The sequence below is a fragment of the Copadichromis virginalis genome, linkage group LG22 (assembly GCF_057382275.1).
Source record: "Copadichromis virginalis isolate Kocher_CV1m ecotype Utaka linkage group LG22, C_Virginalis_male_GT1.1, whole genome shotgun sequence".
NCBI lineage: Eukaryota > Metazoa > Chordata > Actinopteri > Cichliformes > Cichlidae > Copadichromis > Copadichromis virginalis.
Window position 1 is genome coordinate 36,124,054 of NC_140638.1, and position 12,628 is coordinate 36,136,681.

Consider the following 12,628-nt stretch of genomic DNA (forward strand, 5'->3'; position numbering starts at 1 on the left):
AAAAACCAACAGCTGAGGAGTATCCCGTCTAAACATTTGAGAAACATCCAGCAGTAAAAGCTCTTTTAGAAACATTGAAAACTGACTGACAGCAGCAAAGCACTTGCTTGTTGTCTGATGGATACATTACAGCTTCAGTGCACATCAGTCCAATTCCCTGTGTCTGAGTTTCTATCCTCTATCTCTTGTTTCCATTGAATAAAAGGAAAATTGTGGGGAAAAAAGGCAGTTAAAAGCTACTACTGCTGAGTGGGAGGATGGCCATACAACAAGGTTCACTTTGTCTAATGGTCTCGTGCACATAAAGAAAGAAACTCGACCAAAACTGTTGCTACTTTTCTTTTTCAGGCTTTAGGAAACATGGAAAGAAAACTCTGACTACAGAATAAAAACCTAAAGAGAACAGACGTGCAAAGAAGTTAATTATGCTTCTTACACTTCATCATTAAAAACATTCATTGTGGATCAGGGTGTACTTCACAGGCTGCAGGTTTGCTGTGAAACTGAGCTCAGATGGGGAGGAAACACGAGGAGCAGGAGCCGGTAACACAACCTCCACACTTGAGTCGTGAAACAGCTTCAGGATTTTCTGAGGTGCCAAAATTTGACTAGTGCAGCTTAGGGCTGCTCAATTAATCGAATTTTAATCACGATTACGATCTGGGCTTTCAACGATCATTAAAAATGACGGAGCCGATTATTAGCCCCTCCCTCATTTATCCGCGACACCTTAAAGGCCGGTCCGTGAAAATATTGTCGGGCATAAACCGTCCGTGGCACAAAAAAGGTTGGAGACCGCTGATTAAGAGGACCCGAGGGAAGCTCGGAAAGCTAAGCAGAAGTTATTTGGAGAGTGACTGCTGTTGGTTGAAAAGAGAGTTTAAAAAAAAAAAACTTCAGTGGTGTTGCACACTATTTTATATTATTTTTTTAAAGTCATTGTTAACCCTTTAAAGCCGGTCAGAGCAGCACGCTCCGTGTTGTGTAACTATTGTTAAATCCCTGTAGAACCTGAACCGTGTAAGCTAGCGCAATAATTTGTTTTGCATATGAAACCGGAGGAGTTGTACTTACATCTGATGCCATCAGCTTGTCCTCGGTCACGGTTTCGTTCCACATATAGCTTTGCAAAAATTGCATAAAAAGCGCTTGCAGCAACAAAAGCATAATATTCCAGAAACACGCTATCCCGTTCCTATCAGCTGTTCGTAACACTTCCCACAGTGAAATGATGCACCTGCTGTTTTCTTTGCAAATTTGCATCATAGGATTGTTTTTTGTTTTTCCTGCAGTATATAAAAATTGCTGTATCTCCAAAATAAAACTATGAAGACACTCAAAATAAATTTCCTGTTGTTGTAAACTATTTTTTGCAACTTTATTGTATTTAAAGTTTTGAGGGATAAACCTCTTAAATTTCTCCAAGTAGAAATATATGTAAACAAAACAAAAGCAATTTTCAATTTTTTTGTAGTTTATTGCACTTTTTTGCAATTTATGTAATTACTATGGACTTAATGCATACATATTATTAAAATATGGGCTATAACAGTTGTATTGATGTATAGCAACTTGAAATGCTCCCACAAATGGCACTACAGCATGTAAAAAAATAATATAAGCTCTGGTGGACTTGGTTCTATAGTAGGTCTTAAAGGGTTAAATAAATATCGTCAAATAATCGTGATCTCAATTTCAGTGAAAATAATCGCGATTATCATTTTTGCCATAATCGAGCAGCCCTAGTGCAGCTGGGAACCTGTTAGTGAGAGCAGTGAGATGAACCTGAAAGGAAAGGCGCCTCTGATTATAGTCCCAGTTCTTCATGCGTGTGCACGAGGCTCCACAGTGCATGAATACACTGTTACACTCTGCATGTATGTGGATCAGTCTATGACGTATACAAGCAGCTTTGCATGTGCAGCACCTGATGATTTATTACAAAAGCTACCAGTCAAATAAACCTTAAGTGGTTACCCTCGAGGTCCTTATTTTTATGGCACGGCCCCCACTGTGGACGAGAGGTCCTCTCTGTATGTATCTGATGCAGCGTCTGCTATGACTGACCTCATTTCATATAATAATATAGATATAATATCCAGTGCACGCACGAGCAAATCCACACACTCCCATTGATGAAATGCTGCACGATGAAGCATTTGTCATATATGCATTATGATTTTCAAAGTGTGAATACAGCACGTGGACGGCTTTTGATGTAACAGATACAACAAGATGTGAAAATGTATTTCATACAAAACAAAAACTAACATGACTCACGTGGTGAAGATAATCATCATGGATGAGCTTCCTCAGTAGAAATATGTCATAAAGTCGATAAAAGTCCTGTCCGTGCTCTGACAGCCAGCAAACAGGCCAATGACAGCGAGAATAATACCAGGCCAAGTCAGCCGTGTGCTTGGATTAGAGTTAGAGCCACATCAAGTTATCCTGACACACACAGTCCAAGAGGAGCAGCCTGCAGCACACGTGCTAATGTTTGGGCTGCTAACTCCCAAAAACACAACGACTGCTGAAAATGTTCACGGACACTCAAACAGTCGTACCGCACACGACCCCAACAGACACGGTCCAGGCTCGAAACGACAACGACTCTGCTGGAAGGGGCGCAGACAGTCTGATGTTTGGGCTCTTTAAAGCAGAGTGCACGCACTGCAAACTGTGTGCACAAAGGCTGTGATTAAGTGCTGTCCTCTACACGTTACAGTCCCAGTCATTGTCTCGCCTCACAACAGCTGAAATAAAGAGCCCACTTTAGAAAGCACGCGGGGGGGGGATAACAGATTTAAGCAGCTGACTGATGTAACCGAACCCTGATATGAACTATAAACATTTCTCTCAGATGGCTCTTTCCCAGCTCCACACAGAGTGTCCACACTGTGTGGACACTCTGTGTGGACACACATAGTCCACACGGAGTGTCCACACACACATCAAACCAAATCTTTGCTGAAAGAAAGTATGAGCCTCAGCAGCGACTTCACTGCACTCCTTGTGCTTTTATTAAAAGACACTTCAAACACACAAAGCAGTGTGAGACAGCCACAGTACACAGCTGTAACGCTGCTGTGCAGCATGTCTTTGGCATCGCTGTCATTTTGAGACTTACTTCACAGACCGTGAGAAACTCATTTATCAGATTATATTAGAACATTTTAGGGAAAAAACATGTTAATAACTAAAAATGATTTTATTATTTATTAGGCAAGTAAGAAACACATTTTCCCAAATGTAAGATTTGGGTGTTCTTCTCTGAGAAATGATTCAACATTTTTTTCTATAAAATAAATACATTTGTATGTCGATAAATGGATTTTTTCATCTTAATAAAAAATAATAATCTGTTCTTGTGTTTTCCTGTTTGTTTTATTAAATCCAAATGTAAATTCTATTTCATTAAATATTCATTAAATAACAAGTTATATTAAAGTAAATTACAACTATCAGCTGGATTAAAGAGCTCCAGCATAACAGCAGGAACACAGCAGTCCTACATGACACAGTGAACACGCAGCACTGCCACGCTGCAACCAGCCTCATGTGTAGATAAAGTTACCTGTACGTGCCAATGTTCCTCAACTACTGCGTGCACATGTGTGTGTGCGTGTGCGCACGCATGTGTGTGTGTGCACGTGTGTGTGTGTGCACGTGTGTGTGTGTGCGCACGCATGTGTGTGTGTGTGTGCGTGTGTGCATGCGTGTGTGTGTGTGCACGTGTGTGTGTGCGTGCGTGCACGTGTGTGTGTGTGTGTGTGTGTGTGTGCTCTAAACTGCTGCAGTTTTGAGTAAAAATGAAGACCTAAAGAGTGATTACATCTGACTTCCATGAAATAAAGGTTTACAGTATTTGTACTAAGAAGGAAAATCACAACCAGCCAATGAACTTCAAAGTGGTCCATCTCTGGTCTCCACCTGACTCTCAGTGTTTTCAGCCCACCTGTGTGTGCCCATGCGGGACAGGAACACTTGATGATGGCTGTTTGGAGCTGCTGCAGACTGGATCTGACACTAATTAAGCAGCTCCCAGATAATATAATTAAGAGTAGTAGAATAACGCCTTTATTTAGGTAAAGCTGTTCTTGCACTTCCTGCATGTCGTTCATCAACAGCACAGCTGCCGATAAGTGACGGTGTGGAGAACAACAAGCACTTTCTCAGCAGCTCTGGCATCAACATAGGAGCAGCTCTCTGCTGCTGGCCAGACAACCAGTGTCAGCACACCAGTATACCCAGTTTCAACCTGCCATGAACTGGTGAGTAACAGAGCAACATGTGACATAATGAGGACTTTTTCCAGTTTGTTGATTTATTTTTTGCTTGTTGGCCTCTAAACAGCTTCCTGCTGTTAAACAATTAAGATAAGAATTTTATTAATGCTGAGGAAAATTCCTCGTTCCCTTCAAGAGGTCAGTGGAATAAACAGACACACAACAAACGAGGCACAGACACGAGCAACAATGTACAGTGGGGCAAAAAAGTATTTAGTCAGCCACCGATTGTGCAAGTTCCCCCACCTAAAATGATGACAGAGGTCAGTAATTTGCACCAGAGGTACACTTCAACTGTGAGAGACAGAATGTGAAAAAAAAATCCATGAATCCACATGGTAGGATTTGTAAAGAATTTATTGGTAAATCAGGGTGGAAAATAAGTATTTGGTCACCTCAAACAAGGAAAATCTCTGGCTCTCACAGACCTGTAACGTCTTCTGTAAGAAGCTTTTCTGTCCCCCCACTCGTTACCTGTATGAATGGCACCTGTTTGAACTCATCATCTGTATAAAAGACACCTGTCCACAGCCTCAAACAGTCAGACTCCAAACTCCGCCATGGCCAAGACCAAAGAGCTTTCGAAGGACACCAGGAAAAGTATTGTAGACCTGCACCAGACCGGGAAGAGTGAATCTACAATAGGCAAGCAGCTTGGTGTGAAAAAATCAACTGTGGGAGCAATCATCAGAAAATGGAAGACATACAAGACCACTGATAATCTCCCTCGATCTGGGGCTCCACGCAAGATCTCATCCCGTGGGGTCAAAATGATCATGAGAACGGTGAGCAAAGATCCCAGAACCACACGGGGGGACCTGGTGAATGACCTGCAGAGAGCTGGGACCAAAGTAACAAAGGTCACCATCAGTAACACACTACAACGGCAGGGAATCAAATCCCGCAGTGCCAGACGTGTTCCGCTGCTGAAGCCAGTGCATGTCCAGGCCCGTCTGAAGTTTGCCAGAGAGCACATGGATGATACAGCAGAGGATTGGGAGAATGTCATGTGGTCAGATGAAACCAAAGTAGAACTTTTTGGTATAAACTCAACTCGTCGTGTTTGGAGGAAGAAGAATACTGAGTTGCATCCCAAGAACACCATACCTACTGTGAAGCATGGGGGTGGAAACATCATGCTATGGGGCTGTTTTTCTGCCAAGGGGACAGGACGACTGATCCGTGTTAAGGACAGAATGAATGGGGCCATGTATCGTGAGATTTTGAGCCAAAACCTCCTTCCATCAGTGAGAACTTTGAAGATGAAACGAGGCTGGGTCTTCCAACATGACAATGATCCAAAACACACCGCCCGGGCAACAAAGGAGTGGCTCCGTAAGAAGCATTTGAAAGTCCTGGAGTGGCCTAGCCAGTCTCCAGACCTCAACCCCATAGAAAATCTGTGGCGGGAGTTGAAAGTCCGTGTTGCTCGGCGACAGCCCCAAAACATCACTGCTCTCGAGAAGATCTGCATGGAGGAATGGGCCAAAATACCAGCTACTGTGTGTGCAAACCTGGTAAAGACCTGTAGTAAACGTTTGACCTCTGTTATTGCCAACAAAGGTTATGTTACAAAGTATTGAGTTGTATTTTTGTTATTGACCAAATACTTATTTTCCACCCTGATTTACCAATAAATTCTTTACAAATCCTACCATGTGGATTCATGGATTTTTTTTTCACATTCTGTCTCTCACAGTTGAAGTGTACCTCTGGTGCAAATTACTGACCTCTGTCATCATTTTAGGTGGGGGAACTTGCACAATCGGTGGCTGACTAAATACTTTTTTGCCCCACTGTATATCAGTATGTACAATAGTGCTGATATTAACTATGTTAATGACACTAGTGACTGGTGGTGGTCAGAGGGCCCGGTGGCGCCAGTGTCCGGCAGCCTCGCCTCTGTCAGTGCGCCCCAGGGCGGCTGTGGCTACAATGTAGCTGCTATCACCAGTGTGTGGATGTGTGTGTGAATGGGTGGATGACTGGGTATGTAAAGCGCTTTGGGGTCCTTAGGGACTAGTAAGGCGCTATACAAATACAGGCCATTTACTAGTGGTAAGTGATAATACATTAAGTGATACTGTATTCAGCATTAATAACAAATCATCAATGATTAATTAGTTAACCAGGGATTGTGGCGATGACGTGCTGTGGTGTATTAATCAGCTAACATCAGCCCTTCATAATCAGCTGTTTACACACAAAATTAATGAATGTAAATAAAAACAAAACTTGAATCTTTCAGGTAAGAAAATCCCAGGAAGCTGAGAAACGTTTCATCATCATCCAGGTGGCTTCTTCAGTCTCAGCTGACTGCAGGTTTACAACCTTATAACATCTGTGTAATGACCAACACGAGCACCCCTCTGTAACAATCAGCTGTGAGCTCCGTTTCGTGATCATTAATATGCAATACGATGTACCAATGACCATCAATGGCCAAGGCTAAGATCACAGCATTGTAAATGCACCCTTAGTTGCATCCTTGGACCATCCTTGACTCAGAGATGATCCCTTTTCACATTAATGGATTGCTTGACTCAAACCAGCTCAAGCCCATTGGTAGGCAGCTCTGAACACCACATCCAGAACAGCTTGGGTTTTGAAGAGAAGGTGAGGCAGATGAAACCACGGTCTCATACGATGTCACATCTCTCTTCACTTGTGTTCCAGTCACTAAAACACTGGAGGTAGTTTGTAAGAGATTACAGGATGACCCCAACCTCAGCAACAGCACCGCTCTCAGCACCAGACAAGTGGGTTTGCCTTTGGAACTGCGTCTTAATACTTTGAAGAAGTGGCAAAGAGAGCTCTGTTATTCTACCCTGGAACACCACCACGTATGTGAAAAAGGGAAAGCCCACCTCTGAATGGAGGAGGGGCCTAAGGGTGCATCTGTCACCATCGTACAATGCTGTGATTGCAGCCATTCCCCAGCTCTCTGTGAATGGGACTCATGGCCATTGATCAGTGGTCATGACAATTTGCATATTAAAGATCATGAAACTGATCCCGCAGCTCACAGTTAGTCAGTGCTGCTAGATTCAGTCATGATGCAAATGCACTGTTTATCAGTTTGGGGAAACCTGCAAGCTCTTATAAATGAAAATCCTGTGTTTGATTCAGAAAGACATTGCTGCCTGGCAGCAGGACAGGCAGCAGCACCACGGGTGCAAACAGACACTACACCAACTCTGTCCTTGGGACCTGGAGGCTTAAAGACAGCTGCATATCGCGATATAATTTGAAGCACGTGCGGTAACGATATATATCGTGATATATTCTTTTCTTCTGTATAACGTATTTTCCACACTATAAGGACTTAAAATCCTTTAATTTTCTCAAAAATCGAGAGTGTGCCTTATGTATGAATTCTGGTTGTGCTTACTGACCTCGAACTGATTTTGGCAGAAATCTGTTAAAAATGTTTTAGTACAACTTTGGTAAGCCGCACTGCTTGATGGATCGTCAGAGCATTACGCTGCCGTAGTGAGGAGCTTCAGAGTAATCTGGGTCCAAAACTCCGTCTACACTTCTGCTTTACCAGGTGTAACAATTAAGTTTTACATCCATGAAAACAGAAGTTATTAAATTTAACGGAGTTAAAAGTTAACAGGAAGTTAGCTCGCTAGTTTCCACCTAAACATGTTAAAGCATGTTCAGACTGAGAGATTTCTGAAACATTCAAACGTTCAGCTCTGTTATCACTTCCAACATAAATGAAGACAGAAAACTAAACAGCAGTGGCATTTGCAGGGTTACTGAAGTTGGACTACCTGGTATATAATGTTGTGCTACGTGATTGCTAGCGACACAGCTATGTTAGCATAACATTAGCACAGTGAAGCTGGAGGATGAACGCCAATTTTTTTTCCACTCGATAAAAGTTAACGTGAGGGATTCTGGTGGTCAGGGACAAATGCAGTCGCATAGCAGGATGCTGTACACGGGCCAAACGTCAGTCAGGAGAACAACTGAGATCATTCATCCACAATACGAGGTTAGTTATTAATACACTGCAACAACATGGGAACAGAGCAGCTGCGAGAGAATTCAGCATTAATCAATCAATGTTACGGAAGTGGAGGAAGCGCAGTTTTTGGCTTTCCCCATATTTCAAAAGTGCTTCATCTCTTTGCTGTGACTGTCGGCATAATTTGCAGATGATAATGGTTTTAGCTGCTGCGATTCTTTCGACCAAAACAGGCGCCGCTTGATGACATCATCAACATCAACATTATACCGTTTATATCGCCCAGCCCTACTCCATATCCAATAACACCGTAGAACATTTGTATTGTCATGCTTAGAGAAGCTCAGCACAGCTGCTTTACAGGTGCCAAACGCCACCATTATCAGTATTAGAACACCAGTATGTGTTTTTTCCTGTTACTACTCGATTTAACAACAAAGATGTATTAGATACAAGCAGGCGGTACTTTCATCATTTCATAACTCGCCTACTTTTTATTTAACCAGTTATCTAATGAGTGTCCTAATGTTGCATCTCGTGTTTAGTGTTTATTTCACAGTGGCTGCTGTAACCTCATTAACAGAAGGTTACAGTGCAGCGCTGATGCTGGCTTTTGACTGCAAAACCAAAGCAGCAATTTAAACAGCAGTACCACAGAGAACAAGTGAGCGACAGACGACTACTCAAGAAGCTAAACGGGCGCACACCCAGCAGAGTGCACAACGCAAAACAGAGTGAGCGCACTGAGCTTTACCTCTTGGCACTGGTGGAGAGCTTGGCAGCGGTCTTACTGGAGATTTTGGCCTCCTTCTTTTTGGGCTGGGCCTGGTCCCGTTGCTCGGGGCCCGGCTGCTCCGGAGGAGCCGCCTCCCTCTGCTCGGCGTCCGAACTCCCCCCACTGGTGTTGGGGCTGTCGTCCGGCCTCGGCTGCACCTCACTGGACATGGCGACGCTGTGGGATGGTTGCACATGCACACAGGCTTTAACGGCACGTAACGAGCACACCTGAAGAGGTTTACTCAACCTTCACTGCAGGTCGGTCATCTGAGAAACACAGTTTTAAATACAGCTTGGTCACACACTGCTGTGGGATCCCACAGCAGTGTGTGACCAAGCTGGTGACCAGCATGAGGAGGCGCCAGGCTGTGGGGACTGTTCCACATGCTGCTTAGGCCCCGTCTGATTTCTTCAGACATCAATTACCCAACCTAATAAACAACAGTGAACACGAGTCAATAGCACAATAAGCTGTTTGGCACTGACAGAGAAGATTTGGCAGGATTTTCATGGCCTTTCGTCACATCCTCACCTCTGCTGCACAGATGCATTTTCCTTACAAACGTGGCTCCATTTAAACAACAACATAAGATTTATTTCCAAGAAGCTTTGTTGTAACCAAAAAATAATCGACCAAAAACAAATTTACAGTTTCATTTACCTATTATTTATGACAACACAAGCTGCGTCACCCGTTGCTATTAATTATGTTTGGTTTTGTCTTGTGTGGGAGTGAAAAAGACGAGTAAAACGAGCTACACAGGAAACGAGGACGTCTGCAACCACACAGAGGTGCAGGGGGACAAGTGTGGAGACAAGGATGAACATGGAGGCGTGGCAGGTATGCGAGTGAAGGAAGGAGGAGGTATGGGAGAGGAGGAGGATGGAAATGAGCAAGGAGAAGACGCAGCAGAAGATAAAGCGGCACGTGACAAAGAGAGCTTAGGTCCGAACTGAACAAGAGACAGATGGATGAGAGCTTTCTGACACAGACAAAGACACTACACACGTCTTCCATCTTTTACTATTTTCATGTCTCTGTTCAATAATCTGACGCCTTTCCTGCAAAGAAGCTGTCGCCCTTTCAGAGGGATTTTCACTCTCATACGTCTGAGCCTTGATCATCCAGTCGAACGCCTCTTTAACGTGTCACGTAAAACTCTTTCAGCTGCCTTCCCTGACACCGTTTTATGTGCACACATCTTTTTAGTTCTTCTTGAAAAGGTAAGTGTTTGTTGTTGATTTGCATGCTGAAGGCAATATCCCAACAGTCAAGCTTCAAATGGCTGTTTTTTATAGAGTCAGTGAGAAGTACACATTTTGAAATGGTAAACAGTAAAACTGCAAATAGTAAGTCGAACAGTCTGTCCTGCACTTTAAAGGACACCTGATTTCTGCTTTCACACAGCAGTCACATGTTCATCAGGACACACTCCAGTTTCTGGGAATCCTGTATGAATCACAAAACCACAGGTCAACCTGGGATCTGCTTCGACTGCAGGCTTCTCCAGCTTCCAGCTCATGCTCAACACCCTGTTTGCAGGGTGTGTTAGAAAATCTGTGCTGTGGGTTACACGCCTGTTTCACAACAGTCAGGGCTGGCTTTTCAAAACTTCATGGGCATATTTAAAGCTGTAATTACGAACTCAGGATGCTGTGTCGATAGCATCAGTCACACAAACAGCATCTGTGCATTTCTCACAGTGCAGCTGAAGAAGGGATCCGAGCCGATTTATGGTACAACGATGTCACTCTTGAATTCCTGAGAAACCAACAGCTTTGCTGCGCTGCAACAACGTTCCAAGTAGTGGCTGCAGGTCCTCGAGTTTTGCTTGTGGGCCTTTCCGTTTTTTGGCACTAGTACTCATGGGGGGCATGGGGGAGCCTTCACCTGTGCTGTGGTCAAACACCTTCCTCTGTGCAGGCTGTTAATTCTGTGTCCCAGTTCAGCCAGTTGATCTTTCGCATATTGCTGAGCAAAACCCAGTAAGCTGGACATTCGTGGCTGTCCTTGTCCCCCGTATCCTGACAGTTGCCTCCACGACTCTGCCGTACAAGTGCAGTGTAACATTTTATGAAACAGCACACATTTCGTAAGCTTGTTCACACAGCAATGTTCTCACAGTTTGGAGGTTTCAAAATGTCCAGGTCATGCTCACAGCCACTGGTATTTGGATATGTGCTTCAAGGGAATCACAAACTCATGCTGCCATGTAGTCACTGCCACCACACACAAGCATGCAGACATATTGGGAAGTTTAAGGGGAGGCCTCACGGTCTGATATGCAGTCATTTCTCTGAAGCTCATAAGGAGCCGATGATGATCCAATCAAGCTGATTTTTTTCAATCTGAGGTGTCTTAATCCAGCATTATTCCATCTGCACATCTGTTTTCATTCAGACTTGAGAAGTAGCAAAGAATTAACTGGTAGTTTAGGTTTGTGGCTTCAGCCACCCTATAAGGCACTGTGCAGTGAATCCATGAATGGAATGAAGGGAGATACTTTGGGTTTGAAAGTTAAACTGTGGACAACAGAAATTCATCAGATTGCTGAGCCGCTGAGCACAACTACAACAAGTCAAAGCCTCAGAGATTTTCCACCTCGCAATCATCAACAAGGAGTTGAGGTCACCGAGCCAACGACGTATTTTCTGGGTAGCAGATCGAAGAAGGAAAAACATCACCTTAAATAACATTATGGAAAATATGTTTGTGTGATCGTAACATTGTCATACTGGTAACTTATTGCTCATTGAACTGTATACATGTCATAGGGCTGTTGTTACACACTTCAAACTAATTTAGGGTCCTGTAAATGTGCCCGTCTGCCTACACGCTTTCATTTAGATAGCAGGCGGAACGGGGTTTTCACCCACTGCAAACACGCTCCTGTGTAGCCCTCCAAAATCCAAAGGAGGATGATATATGCATGGGTCAAATGCCTACTGGTTGACAAGTGGGCCAGAATAAGGAAGGAAGACAACGGAGTTCACCAAGAACAGGAGTGTGAAGAAATAATCAAAGGTTTGTTTAAAAAAAACCAAAACAAATCTGTGTGCAGGAAGACTGCCCCACTCAAGTTCATCCAACGTTGTTTACCTTATCTGTGCACTGAACCCACATCAGTCATGCTGGATCAGAAAAAGGTCCTTTTGCAGAACTCTAAAAACAGCCGTGATTCTCTGTCCGATAAAGGAGGAGACAGCCTACTGACAACAACCTGCTGCCGTTGGACTGCTGAATGATAATAAAAACAAGCAGCGTTATCCTATGTCCTCATCCAAAGATACACCCGCAGATGTCATTAGTTAAACACCGAGCTCTGGTGTGGTTCATTCTGACATTCAGCCAGGCTGAACGTTTGTCAGTCACAACCTACGAGTCTCAGAAAAAGACACCTACAAGGTCAGCCTCGCTAAATCAATTGTCCCCATTATTGTGTATGTGAGAGAGGAGCTCAAGGTGAATGCCTCTATTTACATTCCCTGGTGTGCAATGAAAAATGCATGACACAGACGAATGGCTGTGAGGGCATTTTTGCTGCTCACGTGAATATAGAATCACAGTCAGTAAGGACAGACGGGC

General features: G+C 43.7%; 2 protein-coding genes across 6 annotated transcripts in view; both read right to left on the minus strand.

Moving 5' to 3' along the window:
* Positions 1-12,628, minus strand: part of LOC146683801 (uncharacterized) — a 246,868-nt gene that overhangs the window by 181,410 nt on the left and 52,830 nt on the right. The gene's annotated exons all lie outside the window — the stretch shown is intronic.
* LOC146683809 (ubiquitin-conjugating enzyme E2 E2-like) overlaps positions 1-12,628 on the minus strand; it is a 58,582-nt gene that overhangs the window by 44,757 nt on the left and 1,197 nt on the right. For all 5 annotated transcript variants that reach the window (XM_085447005.1, XM_085447003.1, XM_085447007.1 and 2 more), the window contains exon 2: positions 9,020-9,217. In XM_085447005.1, the coding sequence (XP_085303131.1) occupies positions 9,020-9,210 (191 nt within the window). In that variant the 5' untranslated portion in view covers positions 9,211-9,217. The remainder of the gene's footprint in view (positions 1-9,019; positions 9,218-12,628) is intronic.